This window comes from Aulonocara stuartgranti (genome assembly GCF_965226115.1).
Source record: "Aulonocara stuartgranti genome assembly, chromosome: 20".
Taxonomy (NCBI): Eukaryota; Metazoa; Chordata; class Actinopteri; order Cichliformes; family Cichlidae; genus Aulonocara; species Aulonocara stuartgranti.
In genome coordinates, this window is record NC_138956.1 from 25054028 (window position 1) to 25074166 (window position 20139).

Below are 20139 nucleotides of genomic sequence, written 5' to 3' on the forward strand. Positions count from 1 at the left end.
TTTTTACTGAACATATTTAACTAACTGATTGTTAATGGTTAGCTTGTCTGACTTTATGCTACTGGGTTTGAAATTAAGAGACCCAGCTGGGCATGACGGTGGGACGAAGCTGGAGTACCAGGAGCGAATCCACACAGGAACCAGAGTAGGGCTGGGCCATATTATACCGTTCACGGTAATACCGGTATAATGTTAGGCAACGATAGGAAAATGAAATATCGCGATAGAATGGGAGTAAAACGCGCATGCGCAGTGCCTTTGTTTTCATACGCACATGGCCGATTGTTGGTTTGTAAAAATGGTGCAACTTCAGTGATGTTGAACTGGTTTGGTGTTTGTCCATCAGATACACAACAAAGCACATTTTTTTTGCAGAACATGCAAGCGGCCGTTGTTATTGTCGTATTTGTCGGACTAAGATGCTCTTAAATCTGGGAGTAATCTGGGTCCCAAACTACGTATATTTGACTTCAGGTCAAACAACACTGCAGCATCACTGAGTTGAAAACTGTCTAAATTCTTTGATCTTTAATAAAACGATCAGCATTGCTGCTTTATCAGGTGTAACTATAAAGTTTAACTTCCAGGCATCCATGAAAACAAAAGTTATTACATTTAACGGAGTTAGAAGTTAGCAGGAAGCTAGCGGAAGTTAGCTCGCTAGTTTCGCTAGTTAACTAAGCATGATATAGCATGTTCTGACTGAGAGATTTCTGAAAAAATTCAAACGTACAGCTCTGCTATCACTTCCAACATAAATGAAGACAGGAAACTAAACAGCAGTGACGTTTTTAGGGTTACTGAAGTTGGGCTAGCTGGTATATAATGATGTGCTACGTGATCGCTAGCGACACAGCTATGTTAGCATAACATAAACAGTGAAGCTGGAGGAGGAACACTAACACTTTTCCACTTATAAAAGTTAACGTGAAGGTTCCTCATGGTTAGAGACAAATGCAATCGCATGGCAGGATGCTGTAAACGGACCAAACTTCAGTCAGGAGAACAACTGAGATAATCCATCCACAATACGAGGTTAGTCATTAATATACTGCAACAACATGGGAATAGAGCAGCTGCCAGAGAATTCAACATTAATGAATCAATGGTACAGAAGTGGAGGAAGCAAGAAGAATGAGTTTAAAAAGTTTGATTTATCTGACTGCTTTGTTCCGCTTAATGTGCCTTATAATCCCGTGTACCTTATGGTCTGAAAAATGCGTACTGCACACTGCAGTTTAATGTTGCAAAGCACCTCTTTTTAACTTCAGTGGATATTATACATGGTTATGCTCAGGATATGTCAGCCCATTTCTACTGGAAATGCCTTTGGGTTAAACTTTCAGCAAGGAATTTGCATTTGCACTGTTACATTTTTATAAAGCTTTAATGTACATAAAAACCAGCTTCTTGTTTAAGTGAAAATAAATGGAAGGTTGTCTTTTTGCGCTAGTAATGTTGTGGAGTTGTATTTTGTCTCGCATCAGTTATATCGTCGGTTATATCGTTATCGCAAATTTTCAAATATATATCGTGATAAATATTTTTGGCCATATCGCCCTGCTCTAAACCAGAGTTCATTCTGTGTAATTTCCCAGCTTAAAAAACATTTATCCTCAACTTAAAAACTACACTACCTGAATAAACTAAACTTTGTTTATTTCTCAAATGAATATGTTCCAGTACTTAATAATTTGGCCACACATAAAGTGTAATGTGGGAATGTTGCCTATATAGAATCATAGGTCTGGTATAAATCAAGAAAGAGAAGCAGAAAACTTTTTACATTCACACAGTTATGGCAAGCAGCTCTCAGCTGTGTAGAGATAGTAGGCTGCTGTTGTATGTTGGATTTCATTTTTATTAAACACAGCTGTTTTAATTCTGTTAAAAGACTTGTGTTTTTATTCTTCTGTCATCGATGTGCAGGTTATTGCAGTGTTTACTCTTTTGTACAGCAAAACAATCAATCCAGCCTGCACCCTGTTCATTATTGATTTATTTATTTTGGTCGAGTTGAATGAACCTAGCTTATCTGACTTCATAGCACTGGATCAGTATAAATGCACACATTTCAGAAAATGGTGCGGTGTGTTCCAGTGAATAACAATGGTCTTTTGTTTGGAAGACAAAAAATGCTTACACGTGACTTTGAACAATATTCAACAGAATACACATGCCATGCTGTCTGATGTATATGTTTTAAATGTGCTGCATTTTTGCTTTTTCATTTGACATGTTAATGAACAGTAATAAAAATGTTATTTTTCTAACTTCTAACCTTATCCTTCTAAAGTTTGGTCCAAATATACTGAGCAAATACTGAACTCCTTCACTTTAGGTCTGAGTCATTGCTGAAATTAACGATTAAACCGTCGAGTCACGTGCCCTCTTCACAATTTCAGGATTACGTTAGTTGGTAGGAGTGATCCTAGATGGTAAGCAAGCTTTGTAATCATGTGTTACCAACATTAAATCTCTGCCTTTACTTTACAAAAATATTTTGTTTGCATTAAAATGTCCTTGTTTTAAATACTTAAACACTAAAATGTAACGAATGAAATAAATGTGTCTTATTCATTGTGGTTAGAGAACTCAGCTGGAGGGCAAATGTTGTAATTCTGGTGTTTCCTGATTCTACCAATGCTGGACTGCATCTTGTTTTTTATCATCAGAATCAGAATCAGAATCAGAATCAGAATGGGTTTATTGCCAGATGTTGAGGTTTACAACATTAGGAAGTTGCTGCGGTGCTTCAGTGCAGACAATAAGAATTAAAGTGCTATGTAGAAAGAAAGATATGTGCATGAGATATACATGAGATATATACATGAGAATAAGAATTATGAGTGCTACGTAGAAAGATCATGTACTGTCAGCTGACTGTTTTTGCACTTACTTGAATGAACCTCTTTGTGACTAACATGACCGATATTCACAGAGCAATGTTAATATTATTCAGAGTTTTATTAAGCTAGTACAACAAACAAAAAAACAAGGTGAGCAACACAAAGCTCAGGCAGAATCCAGACAGACAAGGTCCAAACTGCAATCAGAAAGTGAATACTAAAAACATAAATGCTCTCATAAAAAAGAAAACACTACAGTTGCAAAGGTTAAACTGGCAAAGGTGATGATGGTAAGTTAGAGGTATAATTTCAGTAGGACTTATTAGTGGTGCAGGAACAAATCGTCTTCACTAAACCTGGAAACAACAACCAAACAAACAGCAGAGACAGCAACTCCAGAATGTTGAATTAATAGATTAATGCAGACCTTCATCAGATCTCTTATTAAAAGAAGAAACCAAATCAAGCACCTGGATTCTTCCATGACTTTAAATCACAGATGAGCTGCAACAGTGTGTGACCGAAAGAGTCCCGATGAAACTTCTAGTTTCAGCATAGTCATCAACTCTGGTTTTAAAAACCAGAGGTTGCAAAACATAAGTTACCGTGCAAGTAACAGAAGGATGGGGAAAACATGAAAGACAACTTCATTTTAAAAACAAGTAATTCTCACAGATGGAGGGGCTACATCGGCCAGAACTGTTTGACTTCCATGGAGTCTCCATGACCAACGCTTTCACTGACAACTGGGACAACGTACAGAACTTCAAAGCAAGACCAGATGATATTGTTATCGCTACGTACCCTAAAGCAGGTTTGTTAGTTAGTTAGTTACTTACTTAGGCTATAAAATTGTTAGTGCTTTTTAAATAACATTTTCCCATTTTAATGTTAACGTGCAAGTTAATAGGTTTCCGACTTTACAGTGTGCACTGGCTGAAAGACACTATAAGGATGCTATCTGACTGTGTTCATTTGGATTATGGGGCTTATATCATCATGTGCTGATATCACACCAAACAATATGCATTTATCTGTTTCGCACCCAGGAACCACATGGGTCTCTTACATCATAGATCTTCTTTATTTTGGGCACATGGGTCCAGCTCGTCAGACATCCATCCCTCTTCATGACAGAGTGCCCTTTCTGGAGCTCTACGTACCTTTTCTACCTTCAGGTTGAATCTTGTGACCACCTTCAATTAGCCATATTTGTATTAGACCATGGCTCCAAGTCACTTGCACAATAGATTGTCCGAACATCGCGCCGAACAAAGCTTCCGACCCCCAATTAATTGACCGAGCTCCAACTCTTTAATAAGCACAGATATGCATTGTGTATAAAATAGTCATAACTGCTTAAGGCCTTCTTAAAGCTATCTGTTACATTGTTAAAGCCTCGTCTTAGCCTGCGGCTCAAAATAACTATCTGCTTTCACTTCTGCATACAACTTCCTGTCAGCCTGCAACTCAGTCTTTCTGAAAGAGACACTGTTTAACCCCTGAATGCAATATAAACTCCAGATTTTATTATTAATGCAATGGTAATGATGACAATTATTTAACAATAGCAGTAAAATAATTTCCCTGCTCCACACTCCCTCTCACGACCTCTGGAACACCAGAGGTCGCAATACATTGTGGTTCAGCAGGCCTCGAGATCTCCAGGATCCTCGCCCCTCCTGTGGTCGCCGAGATCGATCTTCTGCAAAAGAAACAAAACACCTTTTCCTGCACCTCCCTAACTTATCCTATCTGGGACTCTTTAATCAAAAGCCTGATCCTAATTATCTTCTTAACTTATTGACTTGTATTTATGTATACTCTTCAACGTTACTCATCCCTTTAAAACTCTTTAAGCCCTGCTTTCACGTCCGGTTGCTCGCTCTATTTTCCCTTATCTGATCATCAACATCCTGTGCACAAATTGTCGCTGCTGCAAGTTCCTCTACTCTAAAAGAAAACAACCACTTTAATCAATTAAGTTTAAGCATATAAGCAATTACTCCTGTATACATTTCATCATAGCTAAATGCTGCCTTGAAACAACTCCTATGTGTTAACTTCATTTTAACCTCACATTTCCTATGTTATAACCCATTTTGGTATAGCCTTTATATTTCATTTTCTCCCTTTAATGTAACAATACCTTCTAATTCTAATGTACCAGACTTAACCAAAATATATGCTTTCCTTCCTCTTTGGTCCTTCTTTAAGTTCAGTTAAAAGCTAAATGAATTTAAGGCCTTTTGCCTGGAATCAATACTGTCATGTGTGTTTCTTAACTCTGTGTCTGTAAGCGTGTGCAATCCTTCATGAACTCATATTATCCTCACAGTAGATTGGCTAATCATAGCGCTAGCCAAAGGCTCGTGACCCTCCAGAGACAAATTTGAGCCACAACTCCTTTAAAAGCACAAAATGCAATATGTATAAAAATCATTTCTACGTAGAAGCTCCCCCTTTATCCTAAAAATACCTTCCATGTAATATCTGTATGTGTAAGCCTACATTATAACCACTTCTTCTAAAGATCAAAAAATCAAACCTGTTCTACTCCTTCAACCCTCACTAATTTTCCCTCTAAGATTTATTCACAGCTTTGAAAAACCAGCATTGTATCTTCTAAACAGGATTCAGTTCTGTCATGGTCCTGGGCCATGTTGGCCCAGTATTCTTGGTTCCTTGTATTTTCGCTCCTTATTTAGGCCAGGTTTTCTCAGGTGTCCTATTGTGGTGTTCCCTAAGTGTTTTTCCCTTTGTGACTCTTACCCCCTTGTGCCCCTCTGTGTATTTATGAGCTCTCGTCTCTCTTTGTATTTATTCCATGTTTCCCCCAGCCTGTTATGTCTATGTTCTCCCCGTACTTTCTCTGGGTGTATTTAAGTTGTGTCTTCTGTTATGGTAGTTGCTGGTTCGTCTGTGTTGTTTCCCCTCGGTCTCCCTGCGTCTCGTTTCTGGTTTGTGTTATTAGCTTACCCAGTTTAGGTTTCCGGTTTCTTGTTTTTCCACCAGTGCTGTTTTGTGCCCACCGTTGTAAATAAATATTCACCTGCACCAGAGCTGCCGCCTTTTGGGTCCTTTTCTACAACTCCACACGGCTTGCCTCGCAAACCGTGACAAGTTCACCTTTAATCCTTTAACCTTAACTTAAAAATAACAGTTTCAGTTTTACCATATCCAAATGATCAAAAACCCAAAAGGTCCTAAAATGATCCTAAATTATTAAACAATTAAATTATTAAACCCTAAACCCCCCTTTATCTTGATACATTTCATGTGTCAAGATACTATACAAAACTTAAAAATGCTCAGTTTCCCCACTCATGATCCAATCTATGTCATAAAAATAAACTTAAAACAGAACAGTTATCAGTCATGTGTTTCTTCAATTAATGATAACTGAGTTACATCAAAAAATATTTCCCCTTTAGCATTTGGCATTCTCCCAACAATATACTATAATCCCATAATCTAACCCCAGTCAACAAAACAAAAATTTTCTCTGGTAAAAGCAAATTGTTTGTCCACATTTATTCACCCTCACATTCACTCACACATTCACTCACATGCAGTCACACCATATATTTGCTGATAGTGGAGCTTCCCGCACGATCAGATACTCCACCCTCAGCAAAATGAGCTCAGTCATTTTTTATTTTCCATAGGAAAATATTTCTTTATGCTTTTGGACTGGATTGACTCGCATAAAATCCTTTTTACAGGGACTTACGACCTTGATCAGTCCCCACAGGTAGCTTTCTCCTCAGCCAATTGTAATCTGGGAAGCCCACCTTATATTTGCTCTTCCCGATAATTTTCAGCGCCGTTATTCACTGTTGCAGGCCTGCTTAAAACAGAAATGAAAAAATAGAGCTGATTGTTAGCTCATAAAAACAAAACAAAATCCCCTGACAGGTTTTCTTTAAGTGCACTGTTACAAAATAATGGGCCCCTCCCAGACATGTCCATGTTTCCTAAAACTCCCTCTATTAAAAACAAAAATAACAACAACAACCTACCTGACAGAATCAACCCATCACCACAACAACCTTAAACACCCAAGTCTTGCCACCACATAATTTCACCTCCTCAATACACCAAAAGTCTCATTAAAACCACACAATTTGCACACAAAAATCACCCCCTTATGCTCTGTAACATACTTCAATTCAGCATAAAACATAACCCCCTTTGTCATATGGCTTCTTCTATTCCTCAATTACAAACACAAATGTATTTTATTAAACATTCACACCATTGTATCATTCATACAAAATAGCAAGCTGTTCTTCATTGCATATGTTTGTGTTCTTAGCCAGGTTTAATCTCTATCTCTGCATTAAACTCCATGAGCTTGTCTTGTCTTTATAAGGTTAATGCATTTTCTGTTTGTGTATGTGAATTTGCATATGGTGCTTTTGCAGTGTGTCAGACTCCTTCATAATTTTGCCTTTAAACAGTCAATTTTCTCCTCCCCAAATTTACTAACCCAAATTCTGATTTCCTACCTTAAATAGCAGCATTCCTTGTCCTCAGCCAGAAGGTAGGGCTCCACTTGCCACTTTCCACCTCCACCTTAGCCCAGCGGCTTTACCCCTTGAGGTCCCATCCTCTTCACTTCATCTCACCAGTGAGTCGGAGCTCACCGGGACTGAGTGAGGCGAATAATCGTGACTGTGCCTGCCTTAGGTTGTCCCAGGGTTTCGAGGTGGGATCTTACCCGTCATGGGCTATCCAGCCTTCCATACTCGCCTGATACGGGGCCCAAGTGGGCAGGGGAGGGAACACACTGGCTCTGGGAATTAAAGGAATGTAAGCTGCTTCCTTCATTGCATCTTATATTAAACTATCTCACTTCTGACTCCTTCTTCTGTTTGTTTGTAACGTTCTACTTTAGTTCTACTAAACCTTGATGTAAAAACAATACTCCCTTATTTCACGCACACACTCTGCATTTTGCCTACGCACACACTTCTCTCTCAGACTTCCTCTGTTCACACATCACCTTGCACTCACTCTACTATCAACTTTCATAGTGTTATTATTATTTAGTATTTTGTACACCTCACACAGAATCATTCAAATCGAGTACTCACAGTATTCACATCACAACCTTCAACTTTCACTTTCAATCCTGCAAGACGCAGAGATGGACATCTCCTTCACCTAACATAAAACTAAATTACCATATCAACATACAATTACTGAAATTCAAACTCAAATACACCGTTTGTTTTAATAAAGTCAAAGAGTAAACAGGTGTACCAAGTGTATGTACTTATGTGTTTTAAACTGAAAGAAAAAGAAACTCAAACTCTTATAACATCACTCATGCCTCTCTCAAATTAAAAACACTTTTAAACTTTAAAACATCCTACCTTACATCACCCAAGAAATACCTCTCACACCTTTATTCATCATGTCAAAGCTTTCTCCATTTTGCACAGCCTGCCACATGTTTAACAAAAAATCGCTGCCCGAGAAGGCTCCCACATATCAAGGTGGTCGTTCTCACAAATTTCCAGCAGACCCTCAAATAAACAAAAACAACGACCCAGTCAGGCTTCCAGTTCAGCCTCCTCAATTTCTATGCACACCGGAAACTCATGGGGAGATTCTTCTGTCTCCCCGTGTCCTACACAATTCACCTCCAAATGATCCCCTACAATTGAAATTTCAGTGTGGAATGACGCAGACATTAACATTCCCTTATTTATTTACTATATGTAACCTGAATTTTTCTCTCTCTTATCAAATAACAAAGGTTATCTTTAAAATTTGTTATTGAACTACTAATTAAGTTGCTTTTTATGGTATCAATGGTAAACTACCCCTAAAAAGTCCACTTCATTGCGTGTTCATTGAGATACTTCTATTAAGGCTATTTAACAAGTTCAATTTACACATATTCATTAATCTGTCACGCTTATTAGTGGCTCATGGTTACTTAAAACCTATGTCTGACTTGACCACAGAGTTAGAGTATCATTCAATCCTCTCAGGATGACCACTCCACTTACTCTGCATCCAGTCAGCTCATGAATTAACAACACTTACAGACTGTAACCCTTTTATTTTTTGTTTATGCCTTCAAATCCACCTTAAATCTTCTTACCTAAACGTTGGTTTTAAACACAAACAATTCTTATATTCTATTTTGAAACGCTGTCACCATTCATATATTTACAATGTTATTATTTACTAAGCCAGCATTTTAATCGCAGACATTTATCCACATTTGCAAACAATAGTTATAGGGCTGAATAATCACACAAAACCGAAAGCATAGTCCTCTCATGCGCTCTGCATCAGTTGCCTCATTTGCATGCACACACACTCTTCATCTAAGAATAGCAGCAGGAAGTCAGTGCATTACTGACTCGACACACAGAGATCTTTTTTATTACAGAGACGTCTTATATTTACAACCACTGTCAGATCTGCCAGCTTTAGCGCCGACACAATTTTAGACAAATTTAAAATAACCGCCCAGCGGATAAACTCCCTGAGTTTTTTGCGACCAATTAACCAGTATCAAGACTTTAACTGTTTCTGGCCTCATTTCTAAAATCCCTAACTCAATTTAAAAGTGTCCAACACCCAAGGTCCAACCTTTGCTGCCCAAAAAAGCGCAGATACCGTTCCAAACGGTAAGGAGACTCTAACTCCTAGCTTAATTCCAGGATGCCCTGTACCCCACAGTTAAGCCACACTGAACTATCCCTCTTCGCCGAGAGGTCAATGCCGCGCGTCCACGACAAGGAGGGAGCGTAACCTCCGGGCTCTGCGCTTCCTACCAGTCCAACTGGCGTTCTTGAGTAATTTATAATACTTTGGAACAACAGTAAAACACCCAACAAAGTGTAAGACTGAAGCAGGTCCAACCTTATAACCAAAAAATAACCAAATTCCCTAACATACTAAAATCATTTCCAGCAGTCCAACTGCTTCCCGCGGTCCAACCGCATTAAATCCTTTCCAGCAGTCCAACTGCTTTAAATCCTCAGTACTGTCATGACATTCTCATCAAAATCAAAACAGACATCCACCAGTAACTTCAGTGAGTAGACTTAAATTTTATCATATTCAATTTGGCACACTTTGGAAATAATTCAACAGGTAGTGCCTTACCTTTTGGATAAGCCGGCTTATGCCCACTCACTTAGACCACTGGAATTCATGTCTGCCCGTCAGACCACCTCAGAGACCACCAAATTTCTCCATCTAAACCTCCAATTCTCCCTCCTCAACCACCGGACGAAGCCCCCAAATGTTAAGATTCAAAGTTGAGGAAGGAGAGTACACACCACCCATGGTCCAGTAGGTCTTTGGTCAAACAATGATTTTAATGAACACACGTGTGGGAAGACAACTCTGTACGCAGACAGGAAGTAGTCTTCGACTTAATCAAAGCATGAACAGATATTTTATAGCATCAGGGTTTATTTACTGACGCCCCTTCATGCGTCACCGTTACATTTTATACATAGATCAGATCAACATCATCATGACTTTTCACCCAGAAAATCATCTTCTATTTTCATGGCTTGGTACTTTCCGTTCTTATCTTAAAATGAATTGTTCCTCTTTCTTGCCGAGACAACAAGGACGGTTCCTCTAAATAAATTTAACTCTATGTGTGTGTGTCACGACCTCACATGCTCTTTCTCAATTCACCTGTTGCACTTCTGACCTTTTACCAGACCAGAAGCTCACTGAGACTATGTGTATGTCTTCTACTAAATAATAACATATATTTGGGGGCTTCGTCCGGTGGTTGAGGAGGGAGAATTGGAGGTTTAGATGGAGAAATTTGGTGGTCTCTGAGGTGGTCTGACGGGCAGACATGAATTCCAGTGGTCTAAGTGAGTGGGCATAAGCCGGCTTATCCAAAAGGTAAGGCACTACCTGTTGAATTATTTCCAAAGTGTGCCAAATTGAATATGATAAAATTTAAGTCTACTCACTGAAGTTACTGGTGGATGTCTGTTTTGATTTTGATGAGAATGTCATGACAGTACTGAGGATTTAAAGCAGTTGGACTGCTGGAAAGGATTTAATGCGGTTGGACCGCGGGAAGCAGTTGGACTGCTGGAAATGATTTTAGTATGTTAGGGAATTTGGTTATTTTTGGTTATAAGGTTGGACCTGCTTCAGTCTTACACTTTGTTGGGTGTTTTACTGTTGTTCCAAAGTATTATAAATTACTCAAGAACGCCAGTTGGACTGGTAGGAAGCGCAGAGCCCGGAGGTTACGCTCCCTCCTTGTCGTGGACGCGCGGCATTGACCTCTCGGCGAAGAGGGATAGTTCAGTGTGGCTTAACTGTGGGGTACAGGGCATCCTGGAATTAAGCTAGGAGTTAGAGTCTCCTTACCGTTTGGAACGGTATCTGCGCTTTTTTGGGCAGCAAAGGTTGGACCTTGGGTGTTGGACACTTTTAAATTGAGTTAGGGATTTTAGAAATGAGGCCAGAAACAGTTAAAGTCTTGATACTGGTTAATTGGTCGCAAAAAACTCAGGGAGTTTATCCGCTGGGCGGTTATTTTAAATTTGTCTAAAATAGTGTAGGCGCTAAAGCTGGCAGATCTGACAGTGGTTGTAAATATAAGACGTCTCTGTAATAAAAAAGATCTCTGTGTGTCGAGTCAGTAATGCACTGACTTCCTGCTGCTATTCTTAGATGAAGAGTGTGTGTGCATGCAAATGAGGCAACTGATGCAGAGCGCATGAGAGGACTATGCTTTCGGTTTTGTGTGATTATTCAGCCCTATAACTATTGTTTGCAAATGTGGATAAATGTCTGCGATTAAAATGCTGGCTTAGTAAATAATAACATTGTAAATATATGAATGGTGACAGCGTTTCAAAATAGAATATAAGAATTGTTTGTGTTTAAAACCAACGTTTAGGTAAGAAGATTTAAGGTGGATTTGAAGGCATAAACAAAAAATAAAAGGGTTATAGTCTGTAAGTGTTGTTAATTCATGAGCTGACTGGATGCAGAGTAAGTGGAGTGGTCATCCTGAGAGGATTGAATGATACTCTAACTCTGTGGTCAAGTCAGACATAGGTTTTAAGTAACCATGAGCCACTAATAAGCGTGACAGATTAATGAATATGTGTAAATTGAACTTGTTAAATAGCCTTAATAGAAGTATCTCAATGAACACGCAATGAAGTGGACTTTTTAGGGGTAGTTTACCATTGATACCATAAAAAGCAACTTAATTAGTAGTTCAATAACAAATTTTAAAGATAACCTTTGTTATTTGATAAGAGAGAGAAAAATTCAGGTTACATATAGTAAATAAATAAGGGAATGTTAATGTCTGCGTCATTCCACACTGAATTTTCAATTGTAGGGGATCATTTGGAGGTGAATTGTGTAGGACACGGGGAGACAGAAGAATCTCCCCATGAGTTTCCGGTGTGCATAGAAATTGAGGAGGCTGAACTGGAAGCCTGACTGGGTCGTTGTTTTTGTTTATTTGAGGGTCTGCTGGAAATTTGTGAGAACGACCACCTTGATATGTGGGAGCCTTCTCGGGCAGCGATTTTTTGTTAAACATGTGGCAGGCTGTGCAAAATGGAGAAAGCTTTGACATGATGAATAAAGGTGTGAGAGGTATTTCTTGGGTGATGTAAGGTAGGATGTTTTAAAGTTTGAAAGTGTTTTTAATTTGAGAGAGGCATGAGTGATGTTATAAGAGTTTGAGTTTCTTTTTCTTTCAGTTTAAAACACATAAGTACATACACTTGGTACACCTGTTTACTCTTTGACTTTATTAAAACAAACGGTGTATTTGAGTTTGAATTTCAGTAATTGTATGTTGATATGGTAATTTAGTTTTATGTTAGGTGAAGGAGATGTCCATCTCTGCGTCTTGCAGGATTGAAAGTGAAAGTTGAAGGTTGTGATGTGAATGCTGTGAGTACTCGATTTGAATGATTCTGTGTGAGGTGTACAAAATACTAAATAATAATAACACTATGAAAGTTGATAGTAGAGTGAGTGCAAGGTGATGTGTGAACAGAGGAAGTCTGAGAGAGAAGTGTGTGCGTAGGCAAAATGCAGAGTGTGTGCGTGAAATAAGGGAGTATTGTTTTTACATCAAGGTTTAGCAGAACTAAAGTAGAACGTTATAAACAAACCGATAAATAAAAGTAAAATGAAGAGAGAAAATAACTGACAATTACATTAATGAATAGAAAACACACATACACAAAGTGCCATATGTGAAATTATTCTAGGAAGGAGTCAGAAGTGAGATAGTTTAATATAAGATGCAATGAAGGAAGCAGCTTACATTCCTTTAATTCCCAGAGCCAGTGTGTTCCCTCCCCTGCCCACTTGGGCCCCGTATCAGGCGAGTATGGAAGGCTGGATAGCCCATGACGGGTAAGATCCCACCTCGAAACCCTGGGACAACCTAAGGCAGGCACAGTCACGATTACTCTCGGCTTCAGTAAGAAGACGGGTCCTGACGGGTAAGGCCGCTGGGCTGAGGCAGAGGGGGTAAGTGGCAAGTGGAGCCCTACCTTCTGGCTGAGGACAAGGAATGCTGCTATTTAAGGTAGGAAATCAGAATTTGGGTTAGTAAATTTGGGGAGGAGAAAATTGACTGTTTAAAGGCAAAATTATGAAGGAGTCTGACACACTGTAAAAGCACCATATGCAAATTCACACACACAAACAGAAAATGCATTAAACTTATAAAGACAAGACAAGCTCATGGAGTTTAATGCATAGACACTGATTAAACCTGGCTAAGAACACAAACATAGGCAATGAAGAACAGCTTGCTATTTTGTATGAATGATACAATGGTGTGAATGTTTAATAAAATACATTTGAGTTTGTAATTGAGGAATAGAATAAGCCATATGACAAAGGGAGTTATGAAAACAAAAAAGGGATTAAAGTAGTTTTAAAAAAAAAAAGAGTGACTTAGGAGTGCTCTCGTACTGAGTGATCAACACTAGTGATCACTGTTGGAAGAAATAAAATGATTTAATGAGTTGGGAATGTTTAAACATATGTTTCTGTTGTTATAGCAACTCATTGAGAGATGACTCAGTATGCAAATTAGCTGGAGTGTGTGGTGACGAAGGAACTTCCTGAGTGTGTGTGTGACTGTGACTTTCAGGAAGAGGAAGCAGAGCAGAGACGAGAAGTGCAGATTGGGGTAGGGAATTTATAGTTTAGTGATTATATGATGTCGTAAGGGGTCTTATGCTGAATTTAAGAGTATAAGGGGGTGATTTTTGTGTGCAAATTGAGTGGTTTTAATGAGACTTTTGGTGTATTGAGGAGGTGAAATTATGTGGTGGCAAATACTTGTGTGTTTAAGGTTGTTGAGGTTGTTGTGGTAATGGGTTGATTCGGTCAGTTAGGTTTGGGTTGTTGGTGTTTTTGTTTTAAATAGAGGGAGTTTTAGGAAACATGGACATGTCTGGGAGGGGCCCATTATTTTGTAACAGTGCACTTAAAGAAAACCTGTCAGGTGATTTTGTTTTGTTTTTATGAGCTAACAATCAGCTCTATTTTTCATTTCTGTTTTAAGCAGGCCTGCAACAGTGAATAACGGCGCTGAAAATTCTCGGGAAGAGCAAATATAAGGGGGCTTTCCAGATTACAATTGGCTGAGGAGAGCTACCTGGGGACAATTCAGGTCGTAAGTCCCTGTAAAAAGGATTTTATGCGAGTCAATCCAGTCCAAAAGCATAAAGAAATATTTTCCTATGGAAAATAAAAAATGACTGAGCTCATTTTGCTGAAGGTGGAGTATCTGATCGTGCGGGAAGCTCCACTATCAGCAAATACATGGTGTGACTGCATGTGAGTGAATGTGTGACTGAATGTGAGTGAGGATGAATTAATGTGGACAAACAATTTGTTTTTACCAGAGAAAATTTCTGTTTTGTTTTGTTGACTGGGGTTAGATTATGGGATTATAGTATATTGTTGGGAGAATGCCAAATGCTAAAGGGGAAATATTTTTGATGTAACTCAGTCACCATTAATTGAAGAAACACATGACTGATAACTGTTCTGTTTTAAGTTTATTTTTATGACATAGATTGGATCATGAGTGGGGAAACTGAGCATGTTTAAGTTTTGTATAGTATCTTGACACATGAAATGTATCAAGATAAAGGGGGGTTTAGGGTTTAATAATTTAATTGTTTAATAATTTAGGATCATTTTAGGACCTTTTGGGTTTTTGATCATTTGGATATGGTAAAACTGAAACTGTTATTTTTAAGTTAAGGTTAAAGGATTAAAAGTGAACTTGTCACGGTTTGCGAGGCAAGCCGTGTGGAGTTGTAGAAAAGGACCCAAAAGGCGGCAGCTCTGGTGCAGGTGAATATTTATTTACAACGGTGGGCACAAAACAGCACTGGTGGAAAAACAAGAAACCGGAAACCTAAACTGGGTAAGTTAATAACACAAACCAGAAACGAGACGCAGGGAGACCGAGGGGAAACAACACAGACGAACCAGCAACTACCATAACAGAAGACACAACTTAAATACACCCAGAGAAAGTACGGGGAGAACATAGACATAACAGGCTGGGGGAAACATGGAATAAATACAAAGAGAGACGAGAGCTCATAAATACACAGAGGGGCACAAGGGGGTAAGAGTCACAAAGGGAAAAAACACTTAGGGAACACCACAACAGGACACCTCAGAAAACCTGGCCTAAATAAGGAGCGAAAATACAAGGAACCAAGAATACTGGGCCAACATGGCCCAGGACCATGACAGAACTGAATCCTGTTTAGAAGATACAATGCTGGTTTTTCAAAGCTGTGAATAAATCTTAGAGGGAAAATTAGTGAGGGTTGAAGGAGTAGAACAGGTTTGATTTTTTGATCTTTAGAAGAAGTGGTTATAATGTAGGCTTACACATACAGATATTACATGGAAGGTATTTTTAGGATAAAGGGGGAGCTTCTACGTAGAAATGATTTTTATACATATTGCATTTTGTGCTTTTAAAGGAGTTGTGGCTCAAATTTGTCTCTGGAGGGTCACGAGCCTTTGGCTAGCGCTATGATTAGCCAATCTACTGTGAGGATAATATGAGTTCATGAAGGATTGCACACGCTTACAGACACAGAGTTAAGAAACACACATGACAGTATTGATTCCAGGCAAAAGGCCTTAAATTCATTTAGCTTTTAACTGAACTTAAAAAAGGACCAAAGAGGAAGGAAAGCATATATTTTGGTTAAGTCTGATAAATTAGAATTAGAAGGTATTGTTACATTAAAAGAGCAAAATGAAATAAAAAGGCTATACCAAAATGGGTTATAACATAGGAAATGTATACAGGAGTAATTGCTTATATGCTTAAACTTAATTGATTAAAGTGGTTGTTTTCTTTTAGAGTAGAGGAACTTGCAGCAGCGACAATTTGTGCACAGGATGTTGATGATCAGATAAGGGAAAGTAGAGCGAGCAACTGGACGTGAAACCAGCGCTTAAAGAATTTTAAAGTGATGAGTAACGTTGAAGAATATACATAAATACAAGTCAATAAGTTAAGAAGATAATTAGGATCAGGCTTTTGAAGCTCAATGTCCTAATTTCACTTTGGTACTTATTTGTCATTAGAACTGTTCAGTCAAAAGGAAATTCAAAAAACATTCTGAATCAGGTTACAAATAGTTACAACTACAAATACAGCCTTGTTCAATAGCTTTGTGATGGTTCTGGCAGTTTTATTGGTGTGTAAATCTGTTAAGTTAGTCATAGCACCTCAAAAACACAATGTTTGGGCAATTCATGTTGTTGATCTGTGGTCTATAAAGAAATCTATCTTTGCATGTTCTGTTGCAAACGGTTCCTTCTTATCTCTACCTTACTCAGGTACCGATTTGGCAGACAAACTTCCCACCACTCCTCGTCTCATTAAAACTCATCTACCAGCCCAGTTTGTACCAAAGTCCTTCTGGGAGCAGCGCTGCAGGGTAAAAGCACACATACCTGTAGTCATAGAGACATGGGATTTATGAAACCCACAGAGTATAATTCAGCGTTTCCTCTTTTTGTAGGTGGTCTATGTGGCCCGCAATGCAAAAGACAATGCAGTGTCCTATTTTCACTTTGAACGCATGAACAGTGGCATGCCAGAACCAGGAGACTGGAGCACCTTCCTGCAGGACTTCATGGAGGGAAAGAGTGAGTTTAATTTATTTTTAGTGTTAAGGACAAAACATATTATCACATTTCCTGTATAAACATTCCTTTGTGTGTTGTTCTGTGTCTGCAGAGGTTTTTGGATCGTGGTATGACCATGTGAACGGCTGGTGGGAGAAGAAACAAACTCATTCAAATTTTCACTACATGTTCTATGAAGATTTGATTGAGGTACAGTAAGTTTGGCTAACATGTGTGCCATTTTTGACAGAGATCTTAATATTTAAAATTATCATATAACAAAGGATGTTAAATATGAGGCTGCAAGGCAGGAGGAAAATGTGAAAACCAGAAAGAGTATTCATGGATTTAGTAAAAGAGGACATATGTGTATGATAGAGGAGGATGCTAGGGATAGGGGAGGTGATCCACTGTGTCATCCATTGCAAACAAAAAGTGGCACAAAGTCAGTCCCTGAAATAATTTGCATCTTGAACCTATTTCTCACACCTACTGACCGACTTACTGTCCTCATAAATGTTGTGCACCACCCTCACAAACTACTCCCCTGAATTCCTCATAGAGTACCACAGTTCCTCTCTTGTCTCCCACATATGCCCTCTCCACATCCACAAAGATACAGAGCAACTACTTTTGACCTTCTCTACACTCTCCAAGCAAACATTACATCTGTAGTGCTCTGTCTGCTGCTCTCACTGCTGCTCGTTGATCGCCACCTCTCTTCTTAATCTAGCTTCAGTCACTCTTTCCCATATGTTCATGCTATGGATCATTAACTTTATCCCTCTGTAGTTACCACAGCTCTGTACATCCCCTTGTTCTTGAAAACACATCTTCTCCATTTCTCAGGCAACTCTCATTCTCCAGGATGTTAAACAATTTGATTAAAAAGTCCACTCCTCTCTCTTGTAGACATCTCCATACCTCCACAGGTATGTCATCTGGACCACCTGCCTTTCCACTCTTCATCCACTTCATAGATGCACTACTTCTTCTGCATGTCCTGATTCACTATAAGTCCTCAATCCAATCTCCTTCCTCTCTTCTCCTCATTCATTAACTCAGCATATTCTCCTCACTTGTTAATACATTTCTGTCTCTATCCTTAACCGCCCGCCTAACCAATCGATAGGCGTTTATTGTTAACCCAGCCCCTGACCTGTTTGGTATGGAAATCTTAATTTTGAAAATCTGCATATTTGATCTGGCAAAGATTGGGTTATGTCTGAAAACTATAGTTTGCTGAATTGTTTCTGATGCATAAACTGCAAAAAAAGAAAACCTCAGATCCGAGGTTTAATAATAATAAATAAAATACAAAGAATGGTCAAAGTCTGACGTCTTTAAATTGAAAAGTCACAGAGAATGAACAAAGACACAGACAACTAAAATGTGTTTTCACATGTCAATTTATATTTTCCCTAGTGCTATGAATAAATAGCACTAGAGAGCAGAAGAAAAAAAAACATACATTCCATGTTGGAGTGAACTGTCCCTTCTAAACTTATTCATATTTTCAATATTGATGTTAACAGGACTATGAAAAAGAAATAGACCGACTGTGTTCCTTCCTTGGTTTGTCTCCTTCAGTTGAAGAGAAGGAAAGAGTCAGAGCCAGTGTGACGTTTGACAGCATGAAACAAAACAAGATGACCAACTATTCCACAGTTCCTGTGATGAACCAAGAGGTGTCTCCTTTCATGAGAAAAGGTACAACTGCCTGCTGGGCAACATTTGTTTCTCAGTATTTGCGCAGTCCAGTAGTGCTGATCAAATACACTTTTTCTTACACCCTGTCCCGTCTGGCAGCTTTTGTGATCAGAATTGTGATCTAAATGAACTGTGGTGCCAGCCCCAGCCCCAGCCACACACACACACACACACACACACACACACACACACACACACACACACACACACACACACACACACACAGACCATTTACTCACTCACTTTCACCCACTAATGACACATGACACACACAAACACTTAATGTTGAAGGAGTGTTAGGTGGGTGTGTCGTGGAGCATGAGCGTACAGGACAAGTATGACTGTGGGATTGATCAAACACTCTGAATGTTCTCTTTCTCCAGGGAAAGTTGGTGACTGGAAGAACCACTTCACTGTGGCTCAGAATGAGCAGTTTGATGAAGACTACAAGAAGAAGATGAAGAATCCTGATCTAAAGTTTCGCTGTGAAATTTAGAGCCCTGGCTGAGCGTGATGGAGCTCTGAAGTTAACTAGTTGAGGATAAATCAAGTGTTGAGACAGATTAATTAGTATCCCTATTGTAGTATTAGTATTCCTATATTATAATGCTTATCCAGTTCAAGGTTGTGTGGCGACTCGAGCCCATCTCAGCTATCATAGGGTGAGGCAACAGTGCTAACCAACACACAACCATGGTGCCAAATAACGTATTAACTGAAATTAATTTGATTTTTTTATTTGATATGCTCCCATTTTGATTGTATTCAAAGAGATGCAAAAATGTCTGTTATTGTTATTATGTCTGTTATTGTTATTATCCTTGGATAGCATGCTGTTCAGTAGTGTGTTTAATGTTTTGTGCAACAAAATAACCAAAACTGTTTGCGATTTTTGCTGATAGCATTGAATTAACAGATTTAATCTGGTTTATCTGAATTTATACTACTGGGTCTGGCATTAAAAAGCCCAGCTAGGCATGATGGAGCATTGAACAGATGTGTGCATGTCCCAACAAATAAATAAAAATATATGTATGGATCATCAGAATTAACCACAATTTAACTGACATTCGTTTTGCTGTTTTTGCACTAACCATTCAGTAACAAATAAAGAATAAAAAGGTATATGGTAAATAGAGTTGTAAATATAGACACAACACACAGACCTGGTATGAATCAAGCAAAAGAAGTAGAAAAGAGTGCTTTGCATTGCGGGCCACGTAGACCAAGAGAGCTAGCATTCTCAGTCTTCTCATCTTCTTATTGTTATGTTGGGATGTTCAGAATAATTACATACAGCCTTTTAAAATATAATGAAAACCTCTCTTGCACTTCTTCAAAACAAGGCTGATGCTGAAACTTTTCAATGTGAACGGGACTGTGGCGAAAGAATAGGCGGACT

General features: G+C 38.8%; 1 protein-coding gene across 1 annotated transcript; it reads left to right on the plus strand.

Moving 5' to 3' along the window:
• The first annotated feature begins 2377 nt into the window (after positions 1–2377).
• On the plus strand, positions 2378–19821 carry LOC309696849 (cytosolic sulfotransferase 3-like). Its single transcript, XM_082518306.1, has 8 exons — positions 2378–2438; positions 3525–3663; positions 3899–4027; positions 16737–16837; positions 16922–17048; positions 17140–17237; positions 18563–18737; positions 19121–19821. Exons 1-8 carry the CDS (start codon positions 2436–2438, stop codon positions 19231–19233), a joined length of 885 nt encoding a protein of 294 aa, XP_082374432.1. The 5' UTR covers positions 2378–2435; the 3' UTR covers positions 19234–19821.
• Positions 19822–20139: the final 318 nt, after the last annotated feature.

Coding starts and splice junctions, on each gene's coding strand:
- LOC309696849 (XM_082518306.1), top strand. Junction 17,049..17,139: donor GGACTTCATGGAGGGAAAGA/GTGAGTTTAATT, acceptor CTGTGTCTGCAG/AGGTTTTTGGATCGTGGTAT. Junction 18,738..19,120: donor GTCTCCTTTCATGAGAAAAG/GTACAACTGCCT, acceptor CTCTTTCTCCAG/GGAAAGTTGGTGACTGGAAG.